General features: G+C 37.3%; 1 protein-coding gene and 1 long non-coding RNA gene across 2 annotated transcripts in view; one reads left to right on the plus strand and one right to left on the minus strand.

The window, feature by feature from the left end:
• The window catches only part of GREB1 (growth regulating estrogen receptor binding 1), a 99411-nt gene that overhangs the window by 24083 nt on the left and 48041 nt on the right, over positions 1–27287 (plus strand). The window contains exons 4-8 of the mRNA XM_058178659.1: positions 6919–7095; positions 18681–18863; positions 19401–19544; positions 22907–23020; positions 26139–26261. Coding sequence (XP_058034642.1) covers positions 6919–7095; positions 18681–18863; positions 19401–19544; positions 22907–23020; positions 26139–26261 — 741 coding nt within the window. The remainder of the gene's footprint in view (positions 1–6918; positions 7096–18680; positions 18864–19400; positions 19545–22906; positions 23021–26138; positions 26262–27287) is intronic.
• On the minus strand, positions 7534–16614 carry LOC131196178 (uncharacterized). The gene is made up of 4 exons (XR_009154653.1): positions 16394–16614; positions 16099–16308; positions 14720–14974; positions 7534–7987 (listed from the first exon to the last, which is right to left on the minus strand). It is a non-coding gene; the product is annotated as an uncharacterized LOC131196178 (long non-coding RNA).

Genomic DNA, 27287 nt, shown 5'->3' on the forward strand with positions numbered 1-27287 from the left:
TTATCACTTTTTGTCTTTTCTGATTTACCTTAAACCCTGAGACATTCCCATATTGATCAATTATTTCCAACAAAGATTTACTAGAATTTATAGGGTTTGTTAAAGTAATCACCAAATCATCTGCAAAAGCTCTTAACTTATATTCATACTGTCTAACTCTAATTCCCTCTATCTCCTTTACTTCTCGTATTTTATCCAATAATGGTTCTAGAGTTAAAATAAACAATAATGGTGATAAAGGACATCCCTGTCTTGTTCCTTTCGCAATCTTTAAAAGGTTCTGTTAAGCTACCATTGATTATAATCTGTGCTGTTTGCTCTCCATAAATTGCCCTAATTATTCTTAAAAACCATCTCCAAATTGCATCTTTTCTATTAATTTAAATAAAAATCCCAATGCAATCGATCAAAAGCTTTCTCTGCATCGAGAAAATAAATGCTGCTGGAATAAAATTTTCTTTTCTAAGTACTCCAGTAAATTAACAATCTGCCTAACATTATTCCTCATCTGTCTCCCTTTTATAAATCCAGATTGATCATTATGAATTCTTCGCTGCAGAATCAACATTAATCTATTAGCTATTATTTTAACAAAATCTTATAATCATTATTTTAAAAGTGAGATTGGCCTATAATTCCCAGGTTTAGAACAATCCTGTTCCTCTTTGGTATCAATGAAATAAAAGAGGTTCTCCATGAGGGGAATTCTCCTAGTTGTATCTGATTAAATAATTCCTTAAGTGGACCTAACATCTCATCCTGTAAATTCCTATAATAACTAACTGTAAGCCCATCCGTACAGGAGTTTTCCCATTTTTAATTGTTTAATTACCAAAATAATTTCTTCCGAGGTTATAGGCCGATTCAATTCATCCGTTTGTTCTAAAGTTAAATTTTTAACCTTATATTCCTTCAAATAATTATCAATATCCCTATTCAATATATTATCTTTAAGATATAAATTTGTTAATTCCCTTCTGCCATTCCTCAAGATTCTTATCTTTCTTAATTATTGGTATCATCTGAAAGAGGAATAAAAATCTAGGTAAAACATTCATTTTAATAGCAGCAATTCTCCCCAGCAAAGATAATTGCAATTTTTTCCAAACAATCAACTCCTTCTGAACTTTTTGCCATAAAACCTCATAGTTATTCTTATACAATTTCACATTTGATGACGTAATATAAACCCCTAAATACTTAACCTTCTTTACAATTTCAAATCCTGTTACTTCCTCTAGTTTTTCTTTCTGTTGTCTGGCCATATTTTTTATTATCACTTTTGTCTTTTCCTTAAAGTGTATGCTAACCACCTACCAGGTCTATTTGCATTACAAAAAGTATTATGTTTGGCATATTGTATATTTGTTGCCACCTGATCAGCCATTATCATATTATTTTAAAATATATATAGCAAAATAGATACTGGAGACTGATTATAAGCTGATCTTTTTCCTGCATTCCATTTTTTTCCATTGTGAGGGAGTACAATATATTTTCATTACTATCTCAGTTTTCACATAGCAGAATGTGTACTTTTTAAATGGTGGACCAGTCATTAAGGAGGTCAGACTGAAATTTACCACTTCAATAAAACTTATCCTTAATCAAAACCTTTTATATATTATGTCCACATATTTTATATCTTTTATTTATACACGATATGTGAAAATGTCTGTATATATTAAAAAAACATGGGATTTTAAAAATAGAATTTAGATCAAGTTTAATATAATCCATCTCCTCCCACATATTTGTCATGCCAGTTATAAAAATGTTTTATTAAATTATTGATTACAATCAAAATTCTTTTAATTTGTAAATTAAAAATATTGAGGTGTAACTGTAAGAAAAGAAGAATGAATATTGGCAGAATATATTCTAGATCAGTGATGGCTAACTTTTTCTCGTTGTGTGCTGAAAGTGTGTGACAGCGCGCGTGCGTGTCGGCATCCATAATGCAATGTACGCACCCCGTGCATGTGTGCATGACCCTCCCCCGCCCCCTGCACATGTGTGCACGACCCCCCATTTTGGGATAGCAGGTCTCCCTGCAGCCTCCTGGGCCCAAAAAATGGGCCATGGGAGGCGGGATGCACTCCCATGCTCCATCCCTGCCCCCTGCACATGCACGCACGATCCCCGCCCCCACATATGCGTGTGATTCCCCCCTTCACATGCGCGTGCGTCTCCCACATGCGCCCTGCCCCCACGCATCCTGAAGATCAGCTGGGTGGCAGGAGGCACGCATACACAGTGGAGCTGAGCTGGGCGACGGCTCGTGTGCCCACAGAGAGGGCTCTGTGTGCCAGCTGTGGCACGCATGCCATAGGTTGTCCATCACAGTTCTAGATCATCTGTAAATGGCATCATTCATAGAAAGCATACAACCAAGATTAAAAATTGAGCCAGTTCCCATGATAGATTTTAAGATCAAGTTTAGTGAATGACTGTGTGCTAATATTGTATGAAGTTCTTTATATTTATTTATTTATTTATTTATTTATTATTTACATTTTTATACCGCCCTTCTCCGAGGACTCAGAGCGGTGTACAGCAAGGTAAAACATAAATATCAAAAAATTTAAAATACAATATTCATTAAAAATCTAATTCTATACGCTGAATAATTAAAATAGATGTATAAAATTTTAAATAAATTAAACCCCTTAAAAACCCCACTAACAAACCTATTGATCAGTATATTTTTTTAAAAATGGAAATTATTTGAAATAGGTAATTCTTGAGATTTGTTATATGCTGCTACACTGCATTTTTTATGTAAAGCTTTGTTTTCCATTTGGAAATGACATGTTGGCTCTTCTAGTGCCAGCATTAGCTTTAGGCATTAAAAATAATCCTATTTGCCACAATCTGTCACAGTCTATTGTATAGTATAGTATAACTTCTAAGAAGCCCAGGCTGTCCAGGGCACTAGGAGACAGCTTTATACTAAGAAAGTTGGCCAGGCACCAGAGTCTGAATGTGGTGTTTGATTTAGCCTTCCATTCAGGTGTGAAATCCAGCAAGTTCTGGCAGGTTCTGGAGAACCAGTAGCAGACATTTTGAGCAGTTCGGAGAACTGGCAAATACCACCTCTGGCTGGCCCCAGAGTGGGGTGGGAATGGGGATTTTGCAGTATCCTTCCCCTGGAGTGGGGTGAGAATGGAGATTTTGCAGTATCCTTCCCCTGCCACGCCCACCAAGCCACGCCAACCAAGCCACGCCACGCCCACAGAACCGGTAGTAAAAAAAAATGGATTTCACCACTGCTTTCATCCTTCCGAAGTTGGCAAAATGAGGACCCAGATTGTTATTGGGGGCAACATGCTGACTCTGTAAAGTGCTTGGAGAGGACTGTAAAGCACTGTGAAGCGGTATATACAGTAAGTCTAAGTGCTATTGCTATATACTGAGGGAAACTTAGTGGTGTTCATGCAATTCGCCCTAAATTTCATATAAGACTATACAAAAAAAAGAGCCTTTGAAGGTTTTTATGTATGCTGAGTGTGACCATGACAGAATCAAGCAGTCATTCCTTACTGAAGAACAGAAGTTTTGTCATCAAGTTTGTATCATCTGCCCAATAAATGAAAAAGTTGTTTCAAAAAAGGAAATACCATGCTTATGGTATTTCAAATAATAGGTAAGTGCTTGACTTACAACCGTTCCCTTAGTGACCCTTCGAAGTTACAACAGCACTGAAAAAAGTGACTTGTGACAGTTTTTCACACTTACAACCATTGCAGCATCCCCGTAGTCACGTGATCAGTCACTGGTTCATATTTATGCTGGTTGCGGTGTCCCAGTGATCCCCTTTTGTAGCCTTCTGACAAGCAAAGTCAATGGGGAAGCCAGATTCGTTTAGCAACCGTTTTAATAACTTAACAACGGCAGTGATTCACTTAACAATGATGGCAAGAAAGGTCGTAAAATGGGATAAAACTCATTTAACAACTGCCTCGCTTAGCAACAGAAATTTTGGCTTCAATTGTGGTCATAAGGCGAGGATCAAAATTCTGTGAATTGGAACCTATTTGTCTCACCTTCGGCTACTGTTGCCAGTTGGTGAAAAGAATATATAAAACATGTAGGGGATAATTTCCTCAGAAAATTGCACATTGCACTCTTTGCACATGGGATATTATAAAACAATGACTATGCAATATTTGAAGGGCAAATCTACCTTCTTATAAACATATGGACACAAATACCTTCTTATCCACTAAAAATGTTTTGACTCCAATCCAAGGTTAAAATGATAGCTAGGTCATTTTGGCTTACCAGTGCTTGAACTATACCTTGAATTACTGGGTTATTTTTACACATTTCCACTGCCAGTTAAAAAAAAAAAAGGTTTAGCAGGGCTTTGTCAATACATCCTGATTATCAGCATTTCAATTATGGAGTTTTGCCTGAAGGTTAAAGAAAAATAAAGACATTTTGAGCAAGTAAGTGAACTTGCTCAGTTGGGGGCGGGGGAGGGGAGCAGATACAAGAGTTGATTAAAATATAAATTCTGAGTCTTCCCCTCCCTTTCTATTTTTTAAATGTTACTTTTTTTTTGTTTGTGCAATTTTAAAAATGGGAAGCAGAACTCTTGATAATAAAATGAGGGGGGAAAAATCCCAAGCTGTATTTCCCTTCCCATTTATCTTCCCATTTTAAACCAGATTTCATCATAACCAGCTATTTGTTACCTTTTCTTCATTATTAGTTATTGTTCTGTTTTTTAGGTAAACTTTCTGTGCAAACGTTTTCCAAACTGCTGGTTTCTTTTATTTATTTCTTTTATTTATTTATTTTGTCACAACAGTATATATAAGCATAAGCATGAAATAACTATATGATATATAAGCATATATATATAATAACTATATGAAATTGGATACAATCAAAGGAACCTTAGGACAGGAACGATAGGCACGTTGGTGCTCTTATTTATTTTATTTTTATTTATTTATTTATTTTTGTCACAATAATGTACACAAGCATCACACAAAATGATTATATAGTATATAAACATATATATGAGGAAATACAAGGAAGTATAAGCATATATATATAAGAAAACAAACAAACAATAGGACAGGAACGGTAGGCACGTTTGTGCTCTTATGCACGCCCCTTATAGTCCTCTTAGGAATGGGATGAGGTCAATAGTCCTTCGGGAGAAGGGCGGTATAAAAATTTAATAAATAAATAAATAAATAAATAAATAGTAGATAGTTTTTGGTTAAAGCTTTTGGGATTATGGGAAGAGACCACAGAGTCAGGTAATGTGTTCCAAGCACTGATAATTCTGTTACAGAAGTCATATTTTCTGCAATCTAGATTAAAGCGGTTAACATTAAGTTTAAATCTATTGGTTGCTCTTGTATTATTGCAATTGAAGCTGAAGTAGTCTTTAACAGGAAGGACATTACAATAGATGATTCTATGAGTTAAACTTAGGTCTTGTCGGAGTTCTAAGTTTTCTAAACCTAGGATTTCAAGTCTGGTGGGATAAGGTATTTTGTTGTTTTCAGAGGAGTGGAGAACTCTTCTTGTAAAATATTTCTGGACACGTTCAATTGTATTGATGTCAGAAATGTGGGGTGGGTTCCAGACAGGTGAGCTGTATTCAAGAATTGGCCTAGCAAATGTTTTATATGCTCTGGTTAGTAGTGTAGAGTTTTTGGAAAAGAAGCTACGCAAGATTAGGTTTACAACTCTTAGAGCCTTTTTTGCTATGTAGTTGCAGTGGGCTTTGGCACTTAGATCATTTGATATGAAAACTCCAAGGTCTTTAACAGGGTTGGGGTCATCTGTAAGGTAATGTCCATCAAGCATGTACTTAGTGTTTAGGTTCTTTTTTCCAATATGTAAGACTGAGCATTTGCTGGTTGAGATTTGGAGTTGCCAAGTTTTAGACCAAGCGGTTAGAAGATCAAGGTCTTTTTGAATGGTAGATGTATTGTCGGTGATGTTAAATAGTTTGACATCATCAGCAAAGAGAACACAATTACTTGAGATATGGTCACAAAGATCATTTATGTATAGTATGAAGAGTGTTGGTCCAAGAACGCTACCTTGAGGAACGCCACTCTTGACAGGAACAGGATTTGATAGAGCATTGCCAATTTTGACCACTTGTTGTCTGTTAGACAGAAAAGCAGTTATCCAATTGTGAAGGGGTCCTGAAATGCCATAGGATTTTAATTTTAGGAGAAGTTTATCATATACTACTGAGTCAAAAGCTTTGCAGAAGTCTATGTAGATTGCATCTATTGCTTTGCCTTGATCAAGATTTGTAGTCTATATGTTTTTACAGTGGAGAAGTTGTAAGTTACACAATAATTTTTTTCTGAAACCAAATTGTTTATTAGAGAGTAGGTTGTTTATTTCTAAGTGGAAGGTAATGGATTGGTTGATGATTGATTCCATTACTTTGCAGGTGATGCAGCATAGAGAGATTGGTCTGTAATTTTCAACTAAGATGGGGTCTCCTTTTTTGAAGATTGGGATGACTGTGGCTAGTGACCAATGTTTGGGAGGGGAACTGGTCGTGAAAGCTTTATCAAAGATTATGGTTAGGGGTTCTTCTATGCACGCCCCTTACAGACCTCTTAGGAATGGGGTGAGGTCAATGGTAGATAGTTTTTGGTTAAAGCTTTGGGGATTTTGGGAAGGGACCACAGAGTCTGGTAGTGCATTCCAGGCATTAACAACTGTTGCTGAAGTCATATTCATATCTTTTGCCCTTTTATGTTCATGCGTCTTCACAATATATTCTGCCGCATCTTCCATTGTAGAATCTTACATCAAGCTAATTAGGTGGGTCTTATAGATGATGAGCTATTCATACTCCCCTTTAGCTTTAGTTTTGTTTTACTGACAAGCTTGATGAAGAATGTTGTCCTTTCTCTTCCTCTCTAGGTTTCTGTCAGACTGGTAAAGACCTCAGGCTAGCATCCATTTTGAATGAACCGATTGAAGTGCCTTCAGGATTTTTACTGGTTGGTGCAAAGTCACCAACCTTACCTGATCATCTTTTGGTGTGTGCTGTGGATAAGCGATTCCTGCCCGATGACTACGGGCACAATGCATTACTAGGTGAGTGGGATTGGTAATTTGTTGTCATTCAGCAACATTAGCTGAACAATCTCATTGTTTGCTCTCTTATCCTCGAAAAAGGACAATAATGAGCATGAATACCAATATAAAGGTTTTGACTCTAGCCTACGCTTAAAAACATAGTAAGATCATTTTGGCTTACCGATGCGTGGATTACATTTTGAATTATTTTTGCACATTTCCGCTGCCATTTTTTTTAAGTTTTAAAAAGTTTTTAAGTTTTAAAAAGTTTCCTTTCTGCTGCCTTGGATGCTTTTATTTTAAGATACGATGTCAGTAGAATAGAATAGAATAGAATAGAATAGAATAGAATAGAATAGAATAGAATAGAATAGAATAGAATAGAATAGAATAGAATAGATTTTTTTATTGGCCAAGTGTGATTGGACACACAAGGAATTTGTCTTGGTGCATATACTCTCAGTGTACATAAAAGATCATGAAGAAATCTAAGGTACAACACTTAATGATAGTCATATCATTAGATAGGAAACCCTTTCAGACAAATCGTTGTCCAATCTCTTCTGAAAAATTTCCAGCGTTGAAGCCTTCACAACTTCTTGAGGCAAGTTGTTCCACTGATTAATTGTTCTAATCAGGAAATTTCTCTTTAGATTAATATTTTCAAATCAAACTTATTTATGATAATTTTAAAATGGATTAATAAACCTCGTCCTTGTTACATAAATCTACCTTGCAAGTTGCCATTTGTGCATCTGACCTTGGAAGTTTAGTCAATCTGATAGGAGGCAGTGGTCGTAGATCTTAGACTTGGACTTGGACTTGGACTTGGACAGGAACAAGAAGGATGACCTAGGTCTAATCTTGTCTCTTTCGCTCTTCTAGCTTGCTTTAATTACCGAACTGCTGACTGGCAGGGGAAAAAAATGGGATAAATCAGTCTCGAAGGAATGCAATATAAAGATGGGATATATAGATAGATGTTAGTGAAATTAATTTTTTGAGTGGAAGAAGATGTCAATCCAGAGTAAACTCTGAAAGAAACTAGGTTGATAGTTTCTAATAAGTCTTAATAAAACTTTTAACAGCTACAGCTCAGATTTAGTGTACAACTTCAAGGAAAACACAATTACCTCTCAAGTAAATTTATTCAAGTATATTTTGAAACTTTTGTTAGAAAGCTATTTTTCATACTGTATATATTTCATTCTTTTACTGGACAGAAAAAGTGTTTGATGTTTGAGTGGCTGTTAGCCGTATTACTAGGCAACAAAGTTCTACAGAGGCCTGCCAATAAAAATCAAAGGAAAACCACGTGAACCCATATAAATAAATTTAAGATTTCAGTTTATAGCCAGCTCTGTGGGAAGGGGCAGAGTAGATAACTTTGTCGAGCAATAATATGTTTTGCTGTAAGATCTTGCTGTCTTTGATGGGTTACAATACAATTGGGCCGCAATAGTAAAGGAATTAAAGGGGCTATAAATTAGCAATGTGTTGTCATTTTAAAGATACAGGGAGTAGTGTTGAACCACTCAGCTCATTCATTGCTCCTGCTATTAACAGTTTAAAGTTCCTAGGGTTGTTAAATCAGAGGAAGTAGTATATGTGTTAATTGCATGCTAAACTACAGGAAAAAAGGATAGTAAGAAACATTTGGTAATAATAATTAATGCTACATTTGTATGTACGTTTGTGAGTATGTTAAATTGAACACTGGTGTTCCAGTAAACTATACATACCAACATTCATCTTTACATTGTGTACATATTCTTTGCATTGTTTACCCAGTGACCGTTTGAGTGCCCTTCAATTCAGTCTCTTTCTAACCTTTTGAATCTGTGACATCTGCAGCAAACAATTATGACACCAAAATAACAACATCTACTCAGTGATGTTTTATTAGGGTTGCCCTGCATCTGATGCCTGATGAAATTTACTTGTATGATGAAGCGGTCCCATGTTTTTCATCATTTTCCTGCTAGCTCTGTCAATGCCCATGATTTAAAGAATTTGAAGCAGAAGTTTATTTATTTACTTACAAGTCTTTGGGGGGTGGGCACTCTAATTAGTTGTCTCTGAGACACATTAAATTCTCCAATCCATAACTGGAATTAAAACACTACAAAATCCAGTTTAAAAATAAATATCTTATAATATATAATATCATAAAACTGGAAGACATACTCCGTTCCTTCTTAAGATTGCTAAGTGTAGCAAATTGGTCCCCATGGCTTCATGGAACAATTTTTTACTAATTTGTTGAAAGCCAGGGGGCAGGGGACTGTGCAAATGTTGAGGTTAATACTGTCCCATGCAGGGGGGTGGTAACTGCTTCTGTGGTCTATGGAGATGGCAGTCTCTGAATGAGGAGACATATAAAGAGTTCCTCTTCTTTATTGGGTGGACAGCTGTTATTGGGAGACATTGATTTTGCAGATGCCTAAGTCTGACCATGTAGCACTTTAAAGGTGTCAGCCTTGAACGGCACCCAAAAACCAACTGGCAACTAGTGCAACTCTCAGAGTAGAAGTGATACATGGGTGCCGTGAGGTGCACCCAAAATAATTCAAGCTGCCACATTCTGGATCACTTGTAACTTCTGAATGCTTTGGAGTAGTCCAGTTGAGAGGTAGGCAAGAGGAAAAAAATGTCTTGCCTTCTGGTGTTTTCCAAAGCACCAGAAGGCAAGACAAGAAACAATGGATGAAAACTAATCAAGGAGAGAAGCTACTCTTCTTCTACTAATAAATGTTCTGTCCTATACATTGGCAATAAAAATCAGAACACCAAATAGAAGTTGGGCGGAAATGATCTCGTAGACGACCCTCATTCTGTCAAGGATTTAGGAGTACTCATCTCAAATGATCTAAGCCCCAGAGCTCACTGTAACAGCATTTCCAAAAAGGCACTAAGAGTTGCTAACCTAATTTGCACAGTTTCTTCTCCGGTAATATTGTATTGCTAACTAAGGCATACAAAACCTTTGCCAGACCAATTCTTGAATACAGCTCATCCTCCTGGAACCCACACTGTATTTTGGACATTAACATGATTGAGTGGGTTCAGAGGTATTTTATGAGAAGAGTATGCCACTCCTCTACTGACCCTATGCCACCAGGCTTTTAACTTTGGACTTGGACAATTTGGAATTGTGCCACTTGCGGTTTGATTTAAGCATAGAACACAAAATTGTCTGCCTTTCACTGACTTCTTCAATTTTAACCACAACAGTACACGGGCAAACAATCAATACAAACTCAAGGTAAACCACTTCAAACTCGATTGCAGGAAATACGATTTCAGCAACAGAGTGGTCAACGCCTGGAATGCTCTACCCAACTCCATTGTTACAGCCTCAAGCCCTCACAGTTTCAACTTCAAACTGTTTACCATGGACCTCACTGCTTTTTTAAGAGGTCTGTAAAGGGGGCATGCATAAGCGCACCAGCATGCCTACCGTCCCTCTCTTACTGTCCCCATTTATTTGTATCTACTTCCTTTGTTTATGTTTATGTTCATACCTATACTTGTCACCTTGTACATGTTTGACAAATAGAATAGAATAGAATTTTATTGGCCAAGTGTGATTGGACACACAAGGAATTTGTCTTGGTGCATATGCTCTCAGTGTACATAAAAGAAAAGATACGTTCATCAAGGTACAACATTTACAACACAATTGATGATCAATATATCAATATAAATCATAAGGATTGCCAGCAACAAGTTATAGTCATACAGTCATAAGTGGAAAGAGATTGGTGATGGGAACTATGAAACGATTAATAGTAGTGCAGATTCAGTAAATAGTCTGACAGTGTTGAGGGAATTATTTGTTTAGCAGAGTGATGGCCTTCGGGAAAAAACTGTTCTTGTGTCTAGTTGTTCTGGTGTGCAGTGCTCTATAGCGTCGTTTTGAGGGTAGGAGTTGAAACAGTTTATGTCCAGGATGCGAGGGATCTGCAAATATTTTCACGGCTCTCTTCTTGATTCGTGCAGTATACAGGTCCTCAATGGAAGGCAAGTTGGTAGCAATTATTTTTTCTGCAGTTCTAATTATCCTCTGAAGTCTGTGTTTTTCTTGTTGGGTTGCAGAACCGAACCAGACAGTTATAGAGGTGCAAATGACAGACTCAATAATTCCTCTGTAGAACTGGATCAGCAGCTCCTTGGGCAGTTTGAGCTTACTGAGTTGGCGCAGAAAGAACATTCTTTGTTGTCCTTTTTTAATGATGTTTTGATGTTAGCTGTCCATTTGAGATCTTGCGATATGATAGAACCCAGAAATTTGAAGGTTTCTACTGTTGATACTGTGTTGTCAAGTATTGTGAGAGGTGGAAGTATGGAAGGGTTTTTCCTAAAGTCTACCACCATTTCTACGGTTTTGAGTGTGTTCAGTTCCAGATTGTTTTGGTTGCACCACAAGGCTAGTCGTTCGACCTCTCGTCTATATGCGGATTCGTCATTGTCTCGAATGAGACCAATCACTGTTGTGTCATCTGCGAACTTCAGTAGCTTAACAAATGGATCATTGGAGATGCAGTCATTGGTATACAGAGAGAAGAGAAGTGGGGAGAGCACACAGCCTTGGGGGGCCCCTGTGCTAATTGTACAGGTATTTGATGTGATCTTGCTTAGCTTCACCTGCTGCTTCCTGTTTGTTAGGAAGCTTGTGATCCACTTACAAGTCTGTTCCGGTACCTGTAGCTGGTTTAGCTTAGTTAGAAGAATGTCTGGAATGATGGTATTGAATGCTGAACTAAAGTCTACAAAAAGGACCCTTGCATAGGTCTTTGGAGACTCAAGATGTTGTAGGATGTAGTAATAAATAAACAAACCTGGAATTAACTTCCTAACAGTGAGAACAATTAACCTTGCCTTCAGAAGTTGAAGGTGGTCCATCACTCTTTTTAAGAAGAGACTGTACAGCCACCTATCTGAAATGGTATAGGGCCCCCTGCTTGAGCAGAGGGTTGGACTGGAAGATCTCCAAGGTCCCTTCCAGCTTTATTTTGATTGATTGATTGATTGATTGATTGGATGATCAACATCAGAAGCACTTCCCATTCCCAGCAGGGTTGCAAATATCACACAAGATGAAGTTGTGCAAAAGGTCTCTTGGCCACAGCTCCAAGAGCTGTGAAACGGAGAGGACTCCTAAATTGAGAACCATTTAGTTCAGGGGAATACAGTCCCTTCCTGTACTAAATCTAGAATCCAGTAGAATCTATCTAGCATTAGTGGGCCTTTAAAACTATGTTTCTTTGTCTTACTAAGATTGAGTTTTAGCTTGTTCCTCCCTATCCAATGTCAGACAACCTTTGGGTACTTAGTATTTTCACAGCATTTCATACTGAGCTAGGGGTTGAGATATAATGTTGGCTGACTTAGACTTCTGGGGAGGTGGGGAATAGAGAACAGATACATATATGAACAGTGGAGACCTGGCTGAGGCAGCGACTGGTGACAGGGTGTCAAGCCCAGGACAGTGGAGTCTCTACAGGTGAAGCCAGTTCATCCACATGTGCTCTGGAAGTTGGAGTAAGCAACTTGGGAGTAAGAATGCTGCAAGCCATGAAAAAAAATCACTCTCAGCCTGAGCAGAGTTTATTTAAGGATACTAGGTTTTCCAAATTTCTAAAGCACATTTGCAATATCACAACTTCAAAAACTATAGAGGTCTTCTGAATAACAGAATTATACTGTGTTTCCCCCAAAATAAGACCCTGTCTTATATTTTTTTTGAAGCCTGAAATAAGCACTTGACCTTATTGCCATGCGCTCAAAAGCCGATTGGGCTTATTTTCAGGGTATGTCTTATTTTGGGGGAAACAGGGTATCAATTGATGAGTGATCCTTGTACCAGGATTAAAAATTAAAGCTAAAATCAAAGAAAGAAATACAAGGATTTAAAAATAATTAAAACCAAAAGGCTTGCTAAGAAATTAAAAAAGTTTAAAAACAACTAGAGGGACAATTGAATTTGGAAATTAAAGTATTTTTTGAAATAATTAAGTGAATAATATAAATCTCCATAGGAAAGAGGATTGGTTAGATGTGACAGAAACATTACACCAACAGCTTTAAAAAAATATTTAGACAATGTGACACTGCTGAATTTAAAAGAGAAACAATTTTGCTTGAGATTAGTTACAGAACAACCTGACAAAGACAGTAAGGAGAAGGTTGCTGAAACCTTTAAAAATTAGACTGGGAGGAATAAAACATGAATACAGAAGAGGACAAGTTATACAGATTCAATGCAAGAAATAAAAAGTCAAACACATGTACCAAGAAATTTATTTTATGACAAGTGCACCTTGTCAGGAAGAAGACAAGGAACCAGGTGCCACAACAGTATATCTTAGAATTTCTCCTCATCTCATGCCAGCAACAAGAGTCTAAAGTGTCTTTCTGTTTGCTTCATTCCCTGGAGCTAGACTTGGAAAATGCAGGACTTGTTTTAGTAATAGAGCTTAATGGTCACTTCTGTTTAACAGTCATTTATTTGTATAGAACTTGTGTAGAATTGCCACATAAGCTCTATCAGTGAAGGTTTCTTTTTTCTTTTACTGGCTGAAAACACACACCCGTACCCACATCCCTGAACAGAATTTAGTTCTGCGTAATCCTAAGGACATAGCTAGGGCGGCTTTAGAGCCAACTTGAAAAGTGATTTTGCTCAGACCTTTTCTAAGTAAATTACCTTAGGCGATGCTGAGATGGGGGGAGGGGTGTCACATTTTCCTACCTCATCTGGACTCTTATTTTCAATATCAACATGCATGTTTCCTGAGGGAATTCTGCTTATTTGTTCTGGTTGAAAACTTTGAGGGATGATATTTGCAGTAGGAAACATATGAGTTAGCCGAAAAAGGTCTTTGGAGCATTTGTTAATTGATTGCACTTTTGAGGGTGGGTGTGCCGGGAGGCATCCAGGGGCTCACAAGCAAAATGACTGTACATTTAAGTAATTTCTTGAGCAATTTTTTGTCTTCCTGTTCCTATTCATGACAAGCAATGATGTGTCTGGAGGGCATAAATAAGGTTCATTTATTGCTTTTGTTTAAAAAGATTGCTTTTGGTTCCAGTTTACTCTGTGACTTGCACTGGTCATACTTGTCTCTCTCTCTCTCTCTGTGTGTGTGTGTGTGTGTGTGTGTGTGTGTGTGTGTGTGTATTCAAATAATTATTCTGGAGTCGGCTCTCCTGTTCGGCAAACCACATCCTGTACTATTTTGTCTCTGAATCAATGCACGGAGGTAGGAAAAGCATTGCAGTACATGAAACTGGAATCCCTCAAATGGCCTTTGTACACCCCTCTTAAAATCAGAACAATTAACAGAAATAAAGTTTTGGAGTTCTGCCTGTAGCATTTAAGACGTCGTCATCACTTGTTTTCTTTATATGTCATCTTCCAGTTTACTTAACTCATTCATTTTGCTGCTGTGACTCAAACATAGATATTTAAAACTTTTTAATATAATAAAAATAGCAACAAAAGAAGCAAGATAAAATGTCAAATCAATAGTATATGAAATTTGCTATAAAAACCAGCTGAAGCATTAGAAGAAACATGACTGGAAATAATGGTTTTAAGCAGCTGCCCGAATAAAGCTCATATTAATAGTTTTCTCACCTCTGCCTATCATCAGTGATGATGCCCCATTAATAGAAGGGATTTTCTTGACTTGTGGAAGTCTTCCAATTTCTCTTCAGTATTTTTTTCCCCTTTGTTTTTTTCTTCCACAGTTCTTCCACATTGTGTTGGTCTTTTAACTATCTCAGTAAAGGTAGCAGTGGGCCATGTTACTTGATCTTGTCAATCACAACAATAACATCTATTTCTGTATCACTTTTCTACTTAACTCTGGATCCACAGGGACCTTAACATCTGTAAAATTGAAATGTAATGGCAATAAAGTAATAATGATGATTTAACAATAAAAATAATTTAGGATTGCAACATAATGCAGCAGAGATCCTATTATATGATCAAAATGCCTATTGTATTGATAAGTTATACACGTTCTCTGACCTTAAAGGTCATAATTTTAAATTATGCAAAGAAATCAATCAGTACAAGTGCAATATGAATTACTGCACCTAGTACTAAATTAGAATCATGCATCTATGTTTTGGATCAACTGTTTTATCAAATTTAATCTCATCTAGAACGTATTAAAAATATCTAGTCTAAAAGATACATAAACAGTAGCTGATAAACCAGACCCCCAAAAAATCTGAGAGAGAGAGAGAGATACACAGGCTATAGGCAAATCACTGATAGATGTACAGAAGTTAACAATCTTACTAGTATGATTCCTCACACTATGTTATATATCTAAAAATTAAAGTTGCACATCCAAAAATATTAGTGCATATATGAAATAGAATCTATTCATTCTTGGAATACAATAATTAAAAATACAAGGATTCTCTCTAGCCCAGAACCTGATTTTCCTCAGTGGCTATTTTAAAAAGAGTCACAAGGTAGCATAGTTTCTACTTACGAATGTACATAAGTCCTGTTTCACAAGTCTAAACAAGCATAAAAACATGCAAGCAGAAGGTGGAAAAAGATAATTTTATAAAGTAATTCTTTCCTACCATCTCCCAATTTCTGGTGCCCTCTAAATTGTGAACAGATTTGTTTGAGTAGAGTCATGTTGTGCAAGAGCAAATTCCAGGCTTCTATGTTTTTTTTTTCTTAAAGTAACGATTATTCACAGGTGTGCTGCCTCTGATCCTGGAGGTTCCATTTAGCTACTTAGTTAATTACACAATATGTTCATAGAGTGGTCTTTTTAAGGTTGTACTTATTGCCACGTGCTAGCCCAATCATTTCATCTTGTTTTAAATATTGTTTTATTATATGCAAGAAGAAAAAAGCCCACGAAAACATATTTCTCTTAGGTACTAGTCTTGCATACATACTCATATCAGGTTGCACAGTTGAATTGGTAATGTTTAAGTCACTTTACTTGAAAGGGGGAGAAAATGGGAAATGAAACATACCAACTGATAAATGCAGTCCGAGTGGTGTGGTGGCCTAGAGGTGGAGCTCTCGCCTCAAAATCTGGAGGCTATCAGTTCAATCCTAGGTAGCAGCAGACATTTTCTTCTTTCTGGGTTCAATGATTAGTTGCCTGCTGTGAATTCCTCATAGGCATAGGGAAGGGCATCCTGCCAGTAAACTCAATTACAGTCAATCACCCTGACATCAACCTGAAGCAAGGGATTGCAGAGTCATTAAAAAAAAACCTGATAATTGAAACCCAAATTTGGAAATAGTTCTGCAACCGACACTTACGTTTGTTCACATATGCAGAGAGGTGAATCCTTCACATTGTTGTACAATTACTCCTCCAGTGTTGAACTATCTGGTTTTTAGAACATTAAGATTCTAGTTTTAATGTCTTCTATTGTTGTCGTGGCTGCCTCCAATCAATTCCTAGGAAAGAAAACCCGTGACTCTATAGATTCAGAGAAAATGTACTTTTCCTACGAATGAACACAAAGCAGCAAAAGTCAGGCAAGGTCTGAAGCAAACACGCATGGAAAAGACAAAATGAAAATTATCCCAGAGGCCACTCCCCAGTAGTCAGGTAGATAAGAGTCCAGTCATTGGCCAGGATGATGTTTTGGGAATGTCTCTGCCCCAGGTGCTCCACGCCTCCCTCTTGCATGCCGTTCCTAGGACGGTTGGCCTTGAAGATGTTAAACAACCCAAGCTGGCCTCTCTGAGTTCAAGCTTCCCAATCAGTTCCCAGCAATTCCACTTTCACACCACCTGCAGGTTTCCCCTCCCAAATGCCCATTGCTCCCTTGCTTCCCGTTTCCATGGCAGCTGGCAGCCAGCTTGAAGGAGAATGATGATGGCAAAACTGACAATTGTTTTCCTGTTCATTTCAGAAGAGCATAAGCACCAAAAGGAAGACTCTCTTATAGTGCCTGACAGTATCATAAAAGCCCAATATTTTTCCGCAAATTTAGCAGGGCAGTGAAATAATAAAAGAGCCTGGGCACAGGTGAAGTACATCTAAAACTAAAAGACTTATTTGGGTCTTTGGCCCTGCCTTGAAAGGTCACAGCACTAAGAGGAATCATAGCGCCTCAGATGTGGTCTGCCAGAATTGGCCAAATAAAATTAACAGACTACTCAACCTTTGGTCAGGGTTGATATGGGCTGGTTTTGAACCAATGACCTTGAGGTGAAAGGCCTTTATCAATTGGACTACAAATATTGATTTCTAGCCATCTTGAGGTCTCAGCCATATGACAGAGATAAATTGGAGCACCTTCTGGTTGGTTTGGCTTCGGTGACCTCTGATTTAACTACAATGCACATGGAAAATCTTTTTTATTTAATTCGTTTACAAGATGAGGCTATTTGTCCTGCCCTGTGCTAGGTCCGGATGCTTGTGTATAACTGGGCATGACATACGATTCACATTTACTTACTGAATTGCTTGAAAATGTCATGCCAGTACAATTTGACTGTATTTTAAAAAGCCTCTCCTAAATATGGGAAATGGGCCTGTAGTTATTCGGAAGCATTTTTATTCCGCATGCAAGTTTGCAAAATAAAAATCCAACTGTGGGGAAAAAAACATTGTGCCCTTATAGGGATTTTGGAAATGTACAGCATAATTCCACTTAGTTCTGCCTTTTAAGGGTTCTTTTAGGCGAACATTTTATAGGCTTTTGCATTTGTTCTCATTAATTAAAAAACAAACTAACTAGGTTCTTTGTGACATTATCTGACTGCCAGGCAGTCAGTCAGTTTTATTCATAATCCGTCCTCTTGTACAAACTTGCTTTCAAAACCTCTGAGCTTGTATTATAGGTGGCAAATTACAGATAAAATACCTGTAGTTAAGCATGGAATCTATTTATCATGGAAATTATTTTAAATTGCTCCTGAACTCTGTTTAGTAGATGCATATAGAGTATAACTGGGAAGAAAATTATTTTTAGTTTTTGGCTGCAATTGGATGTCTTAGAGTGTAAAAAAAATATATTCAAATAAATTAATTTCAAATCCAAGTATTAAAAGACTCTTTCAGTTGTTTTATTTAGTAGTTTGTCTTATAGAAAGTCTAATACTCAACCCAAAACATTATTTTTTATTTTTTGTAAACTGGTGGCATTGGAGCCACCATTAGTACGGAAGAAGATACATTGCTATTTTTCTGCACTGTGGAGCAGCTGTATTTGGGCTGTGTGCCAAAGTCTAATAAGGGATAATTTTCAAATTATCTAGGTCATAAACATCTAAAAAGCGTAATCAAACTTGTAGCTGTTCTGCGATACTAATTTCTTTCCTTTTTCCCTTATTCTTATTATCCATTGATCTTCTTGGCTGAGAGACACAGTGTTTCCACCTGAGTTTTCATTAAAATCTAAATGGAAGAAATAAGATAGGTATTAAAGAGAGGTGTTTTTTTTTAATTTTGAAAAATCTGGTGTCTATGTATGTCTCTTCTTGTGTTCAAAGCTAGCGTTCCTTTTGTTAAAGCCACACAAGCAGACTGAAGCATATTGTATGGACTATTTGATTTACCTTACTGCATCTTTGTTATTGATTATTTCATCAGGTTTCTCTGGAAACTGTGTTGGCTGTGGCAAGAAAGGATTCTGCTACTTTACTGAGTTTTCTAATCATATCAATCTAAAGCTGACCTCTCAGCCCAAGAAACAGAAACATTTGAAGTATTATCTGGTCAGGAATGCGCAGGGGACCCTTACCAAAGGCTCTGCAATCTGCTGGAAGGGGGCAGGTGAGCTAATGTAGCAGTCCTTTTAAAAGGTCTGGAATATCTCTGGAAAGGTTAGAAGTTACTGACACAGAACTCCTTAGAAATAAATCTAAGATGCCAAAGATCATTGACATTTTGTTAAAAGCCCAATAAAACACTTCTAAAAAGTGTAAGTATCTACAATAAAGTCTCCTTTTTAAATGGGGCTTAATAGATCATCAGGAAGGCATAATCACCTCTAGACTCCCAGTATGCCTTCAATATAAGACTGAACCACAATGTATGAGAAGATGGTCTTCTCCCATTCAGTCTTCTCCCATTCATGGAGGAGACAAGATTGGGCAAAATATTTTATTGATATGAAGACGAATTATATGAAATAAATGATTCAAATGACATTTCTCAGGAATGAATAATAATTTATGAGTTTCTTCTTTGAAGCAATAATGTAGGCATGTCTGCTTGTGTTGACATGTAAAATTCAATTTTTGTACAAAAGGTTTGCAAAAACAAGGTGAGCAGTTCTCATTGGATAACAAGCATCTTGGTTTTTTTTAGAATTCAGAAACCGACAATCCTCCTCCAACACTTCTTCCCATACGTTGTTTCAGCCTCCAGAGAATACAGTCTCTTCAGCAACTGTTACGAACGAACCATTCCTAGCAGCACATCCAGTAGGTCAAGCTGGAATTCATCAAACAAGTAAGTACTAATTTTTCTCTCAAATGTTCCAATCTGGATTTTCCATTCGCTTGGTATGTCAAGTCAACTTGGATGGATTGAAAAAACAGCACGGCTTTAGCATTTCATATAAACTAAATCACTTGGGGGAATACATGCACCTTGCCTATTATTTATCACCCCTGATTGAATAAATCTGACACTGAGTTACCGGTAATCCATTTTGGCAGCTTTGCAAAACATATTAAATCGTAAAATAATCAAACTGGCTAGATTTACACTTTAGGCAAGGGCAGAAATGAATAAATAAAACTAATCAAGATTAACTGAGGCTAGTGTGCTATGCATATGCAGCTGGTGGTTCTTTAACTTAACCTAATTTAACATGTTATCTGAACACAAAATAGAAGTGTTAAGAGGGTCAAATGCCCGTGATGAACCATGGATGCATAATTCGTATTTCTGCTTCAGATGGTATTTACCGCCAAGAATAGCCTGATATGCAATGATTTCTTTGAAATGTGAGATATAGTTCCACTTCCAATAATTCTTTGACAGTTGGAAAGCAGTTGTTGATCTCTTTGGTCTTACAATATGAACAAAGTTAGAGAGTTGAGTTAACTTATTTCTAGGTCAAGTGTGCTATATTTGAAACTGCTTTAAAGCCAGGGCTTTTAACATGCACATAAGTAAGGAAATGCCTATGACTTAGACTTTAAATCACCTCACAGCTTCATCTGACAGGAAAAAAAAGCTAAACCAAGGCTTTGTAGGGCTGGTCCTATATTGAAGATATAGGGATTAATTATATCTAAATGAAAAAGAATTTTGTTCATTTTAAAAAATCTGGATCACCTTGACAAAATCTTGGCTAGTGAATTCTTTGATTTGAAGAATGATAATGGTGGTTGAGTAACAGCTCTATAATTTCATAACCAGGAAAGCTGGTTGGGTGATTTTGAGCCAGTCATTCGCTCTCAGCCCAACCCACTTCACAGGGCGGTTGTTGTGGGGGAAAATAGGAGGGGGAAGGAGTTTAGGTGGGTTTTTTTGCCACCTAGAATTATTTGTAGAAATAGTAAAGGTGAGAAATAAATCAATCAATTTAAAAATAAGTCCCATAGCTTCCACCATTGCTACGTCTTTCTGTATCTGCATTGTGAATTGCCAATTGCTAAGAATTCTGGAAATGACAATCCCAGGTTGCCAGGTTAGAAAAGGTATTATCAAATTTATATGGCACTGGTTGATAAAGGCCTAACAACGGGAATAATTATGGTGAAAACACTGTAAGCCTTTCCACTGCATTCATTTTGGTTGATGGGGCCTTTTCTAGATAGCTATTTCAATTCTTAAAATAACATTTTAAGTATTTATTCAGTCTTCAGAAAAGTCTCCTGCCCTAGTAGAAAGAGGTGCTTTCTTAGGGAGCTAAAATAATCCTTATTCATTCAGAAGTAAGACTCGTACAATTCAATGTGATCCTCTCACAAAATTATTGAATGGAAGTGCAAGCCGAACTTTGATTGTGCTTTTATTTAAATCCATTCACTAAAATATGACGTTTAGACTTCATTATACCAATTGTGTTAAAGTTTGGATTAAATAAAATAACACTTTTCCTATTTAGTAGTTTTTTTGAGAAATTTACAAATGTGAGAAGGTGCATGGTACACTTGTTTATTTTTAAAAAGTGTATGATATTAAAAGACGAAATAGTCTGCATCACTGTGGAATTAATGTTCGGTACTAAATGCAATAAAACCAGCATATAACAGAAGTGGAAACATCTGTGAGAATAAATTGGTTGCTTAGTGAATGATTAACATTGGACAGAGAATGAACAAGAATGTAGGAAGTGCTCTTGGTTTTTTAATGGATTTACTAATAAAAAGTGGTGCTGTTAAAAATTTATTGACTGGGTACATGAATGTTTATGTACCTTTGCAGGCAAAGGCGGCATACGTTGTCTGAGAAACCTAATGATTTTCAGTGAAATAAAATTGTATAATGGTGGAAGGAGTATGAATCTGAATCTGAGCAAACATAAAAAATAAGTTAAATGCAGCATGAATGGATTATTAAAATGTGTTTTAAAACAAAAACGAGGGCTAAGGCGTGAAGCTTGGATTGAATTCAAAAGTGAATCATGAAATACATTAGTGACAGAATGGAAAAAGAAAATAAATATGGAGGAAGAGTGAAAGGGCCGAGAAGAAAAGAAAATCTGGAAAAAATAACTGAATCATCCCTCATAAAAAAGAGATATGGGAAAATTAAAGAACAAGAGACAATATTTGAATCATATACCAAACTGATGGAAACTAGAATACTTTTTGAAGCTAGAGAAATATAGAAATATAGTCAGGTACGATGAATGGTGCAGTATAGATTTAGCTATATTTCTCTTCCCTTTCTCTTATTTCACATTTTTAATTCTGTGGCTTACTGTTTCTCACATCTGTGATTTGTATAATATTTTTACCCTAAAAGGGAATGTGGCAAGTAATTATAATGAAAAAACCCTGAAGTTAGATATTAAAGATGGCTAAAATTAACCAAACTAACGCTTACTCTTATAAAATAGAATAATTCCCCATCTGTGGTTGTGGCCATTTTAAAAATCTTTTTATCAGTTTTATTGCAATTTCTTTGATTGTTGCGAGCCTCTCAGAGTTGTTGGGAGTCAGTTGGTATACAGGTTTAATAAAATATTATTATTAACTAGCAGATTGTTATTGCTAATAAGAAGGAAGATCTTATCTTTTGCTACTTTTCTGAGTTCGCTGGAGCAATGAATATTTCTAAAAGCTCTAAAACATGAAGGTGAAAGTGCCATTATGTTGAAGACTTATGTGCTCACTTATGTACTCATGTTCATTAGCTATATGGGCATGTAATAGTGGTTCCCTCAGCCAACTCACATTTCTTAGATGCTCCTATTTTATAATCTGAAATTCTGAATATCTGTTTAACAGATACAACTCTAGTGACTTTAGTACAAATGCACACATGTTCCATCCATTCAGCTGTATAACTTGATGGGGTCTACGACAACTCACCACGGCCAGTTCACTGCGGCCAACTTGCCACACCCAACTCACCACGGGACAATTCAATGAGGGATCAGTTCCTTTTATTATTCATGAAAACATTACAAAAGCTGGTAGTCATAGGAAGGATTTCCTTTGATACAAGAGAGAGAATAATTTTGATGAAAATGTGGTCAACAAAAATAAAAGGAGCTAAGTGAATCTTGTGGTGAGTTGACCACAACAAATTGGCCACAGCGAGTTGGCCGTGGTGAGTTCTCCGATTCTGACTTGATATATGAAAAAGCACCACACTGCTGACTGTTTTTTTTCCCCTTCACGTTGACCCAGCTCCTGACCACCTCCCATCAGCTACTTGCCATCCAGCCTACAATGGGAAAGACTCTTCTTATCAACACTCACTAAAAAGCAATTCACCTTCCGTGACAAAACCATCGGCATTAGGTATCTTATTTTGTTTGTGCAATAACATGCTTGCGTATTCCAGGCACTGGAATTATGTTCAGGCTAAACCAAGTGTGGACTTGCATTCACACAGTGGAATTTAGCCTTGCTTTTGGAAGAAGAAGAAAAGCTATTTCTTCACCAGGGTTTTGTTTTTTTTCCACCAGGAGACAAATACCATTGGACTTAGTCTATAAGTACTGTATATAAAAATGATTCTGCTAGCCCATCTGTTTTCAAGCACAGTTCAATTGGAGCTTGCTTTTAAGGCCCTATGTAAATTGAAGCCATGGGACTTGAAGTATTTACAGTATAAACCTGCCAGTATATGGAAAATTTCTCCTCTGGGTGGGTCTGCCAATACTGGGCAAGTATTGATGTGAGATAGGAGCTTCCAAGTAAAAATAGCCCATCTATTGGATACGATGGCTTTCAAAAAGTTTATTTCGCACTTGCTTTCATGACCTTCGGCATCAAAGCAAAAGCTTTTTCTTACTGTACTTTGTCTCCCTCCACATATGCATAGGTCTATGAACATGAGTATTTGGAGGACTGCCTCTCCTTGGAGGTGTCTGCCCCTCCTGCTAGTTTAGATAGAGTGGGCGTGTTTCAGGTCTCCTCCCTTAAATGTTGTCACCTGATGGGGCTTTGGAGGTCCACCTTCTTGGTGGCTGCCCTAGGCCAGTGATGGCAAACCTCTTCGGCGCCGAGTGCCAAAAAGGTCGCACAGAAACGTCACGTTCGTTCATCAGGGCCACACTCCGGAAAAGCCAAACTTCTGGGTTCTAGCGCACATACGCGCCTGCTGATCAGCTGGCTAGTGTGCATGCACATGCCGGTTTTCAGCATTGCCATGCATGCAAAGGGATCATACTCCGGAAAAGCCAAACTTTCCGGGTTCTGGTACACATGCACACCTGATAATCAGCTGGCCGGTGCGCATGCACATGCTGGTTTTCGGCACTGCCGCGCACGCAAAGGACAGCTGATCGTCACACACGTATACGGATGAGAAACCTGGAAGGCAAACAGGCAATGCCATGCCTGCTGGGCAACATGGCCAAAGTGGCACGCATGCCATAGGTTCGCCATCATGGCCCTAGGCCTTTGAAATAGTCTTCCACTGAGGAATTCCTACCCTTTTAGCTTTCTTTATGGCTGTGAAGACATGGCTCTTTCCCCAAGCCTTGGGCTAGGCCGGGAAGTTGAGCTGTGAGAAAGTTCGGTCCAATGCAGAAGAGAAAGTTACCTTTGGTTTCAACTAGGTTTTAAGTATTATTGTGAGCTGCCTAGTCATTGTATGAGATAGGCAACCATATAGGTCCTGCAAATAAATTAATGAATGAATGAAAAAAAATGATGTACACTGTAAAAAAAGAAATAACAGACAGTGTAAGCTAGTATATTCAAATGTTAAACCCAAATATCAAAACTGCTCATCCTATATTCATGTTGACAGTAGGATTTGCCAAGGAATTAATCTCACGTAACTAATTCAGACATTTCTAAAAACTTGCTACTTAGCATTAAAACAGTGCTCACTGCCTTTGATTTTGTTTTCTCTTGGGAGGTAGGAGGGAGGGAGGCGGTTCAGTTCTAATTCTACCCTACACTCCTGGGATTTCCTGTTTTCCAAACCCATCAGATCCAACTAAAAAAAAAGTCCTAGGCAGATTAGGGCAATACACAGCACGGCCATTTTTACCAGAAAAGCTCTATTTCATTTCCTTGCCTGCTCAACCTTAGGTGCAAACAAAACTTTGGTTTACTTGAAAACTCCTGTCGGAGGATTTACCCTTGAGCAAAAGGTTTTATGGAAACTTGTTGCTTCTAAAATGTGTGAACTTTTTCTGGCTTTTCTCTGTGAATTTGCTAGAGAAAAGCAAATGACGGAGATGAATAATAATATAAGTAGTGTAGGCTGCCCTCATGCGGAAAAGTTGTGAAATGCAAGGGAGCAGAACAACAGGGAAAACCTTTGCTTGTGATGGAAGGCATAATCTCGTGCTTTCTTCCCATTTAAGTTAGAAGCTGGCAAATTAAATGATCCACCCAGCATCCTATTTGTGGCCTGACGGTTCCTTGAATGGATGTGGTCAAAATTTTTGGAAACCTGCTGCCACTGCAAACTTTGGGCTGAAAGTTTCCACCTCATGATGCCATGACCTGACTGGCTATGTCCCTTGTGGGTTCCAGGCAGATGACAACCCCAAAATGATACTTCCATATCCAAAAGTGATTACTTCAGAAGTTCCAGGTTGAACAGGATGTGCTTAAGCATTTTTAAAAAATAGTTCTGGAAAGGCTGTAAATTTAAATGGCAAGTAGCCAAGGTGAAATGATTTGCAAAATTTAAAAGCATGGCTACACAAAATCTTCTCGGCTCTCTTTCCTTGAGATTTGTGCTTGCAAAGCAGACATCAAAAGAGAAAAGGCTAGACTGCCCACCTGATGCTCAATAAGGCACTGTCACTGTTGCAACGAAGTTCTGAAATAATATTGCCCCTATTATCAGTCCAAAGGCATTGTGCAGATGTTTTTCTATCGAGAAAAGATAGAAGAAACAGTGAGAAAATAAAGGAAGATTAGAGATTGAAAGTGATGTCTTTTGGACCCCAGTTAATATTACAGGAATACGTTTGGACAATTAAACCTCACTGGAAGCACCTTTATACTCAGACTGAGGTAGAAATGGACTCCTATGTATGAAGCAGGATATATTTAAGAAGTATTACAGCCTCTGTTATTCAGTTATTTTATTATGGCTCTTCTTTACTGCTGAACCTACATAAACTCCATACCATGTTGATAACAAAACAAAAAAAACTCCTGTTAAAAATAGTATGACACGATCACTACGCAGAATTTTAACATCTAGTTTCAATATATGTTTGTAAAGGGTCTTTTCTCTCTAGTGTTTAAACCATTTAAAATTGCTTAATAGTCTGTTGAATTTATATTGGTTCTGTCTTTAATGTACCACTGTGTTTTGTTATATACACTCTCTTGTGCTTGTTGTAAAAGAGTCAAGTGGCTTTTAAAGTATGACATGCAAATTTTCAGGTATGTGCTTTCACCAAGGAAACAAAGTAGTTTTGGTATCCTTATCGTTATCTAGGTACTTTAACAAACCCGGGACCTCCCAAAAAACGCCACAAAGGATGGTCACCAGAGTCTCCCTCCTCCAATGAAGCCTGGAATATGCAGTCCAACTCACAAATCCCAACTAGAAATAAAAATGGTAATCAAAGATATATTTTAGGGTTAAGATTCTACTACAGAGATTCTTATTGGATGCCCGTTTGAAAGTTAGCAAATTGTTCTGTATAACTTCTTTACAAACCCTTTCTGATAGAATAGGCTGTGTCTACTATATAGTCTCTGAATGTGAATGAATAAAAATACCCATGCTGTTGAGTTGAAGTTCACTGAATTCACTCTGCAGTCTTTAGCAGAAAAATGGATTATGTCTCCGTTGCTTCTTAAAGCTGAGCAAATGTCAGACTTTATTACAGGTAGTAATGGTACTGGTAGTACCTTGATGAAGGTATCTTTTCTTTTAAGTACACTGAGAGCGTATGCACCAAGACAAATTCCTTGTGTGTCCAATCACACCTGGCCAATAAAGAATTCTATTCTATTCTATTCTATTCTATTCTATTCTATTCTATTCTATTCTATTCTATTCTATTCTATTCTATTCTATTCTATTCCTCTACTTAACAATCATTCATTTAGTGATCATTCAAAGTTAACAAAAATAGTAAAGAAAAAGTGACTTTTGACTGTTGCAATGTCCACGTAGTCATGTGATCATGATCTGGGCACTTGACAGCCAGCGGCCATTGATCACATGGTCACCAATTGCACCCTTTCCAGCCAGCTTCCAACATGCAGTGGCAATAAGGAAGCCAGCAGAAAAAGTCACAAGTCACAGTCACACCACTTAACAATGAATTTTCCTATCCCAGTGGTGGTTGTAAGGTGAGGACCACTTGTAAATGATACCTCAGGTAATTATCAGACTGTCTCAGGCAGCATCATATGTGATTTTTTAAAGCAAGTTATTAAGAAATTCTTATTAATTAGTAAAATAATGTAATCCTAATTAAAATGCATCAATTTTGTCTGCTTCTTGTGGTGGTTTCTCATCTTCTATTGGGATAGAGGCTGAAGGTGAATGAATGCTATGTTAGGAGATCAGAGTTGGGACTGAAGGTTGGACAGCTGTAGCAATAGCACTTAGACGTATAAACTGCTACATGGT

Source organism: Ahaetulla prasina, chromosome 1, assembly GCF_028640845.1.
Source record: "Ahaetulla prasina isolate Xishuangbanna chromosome 1, ASM2864084v1, whole genome shotgun sequence".
In the NCBI taxonomy this organism is placed as follows: domain Eukaryota; kingdom Metazoa; phylum Chordata; class Lepidosauria; order Squamata; family Colubridae; genus Ahaetulla; species Ahaetulla prasina.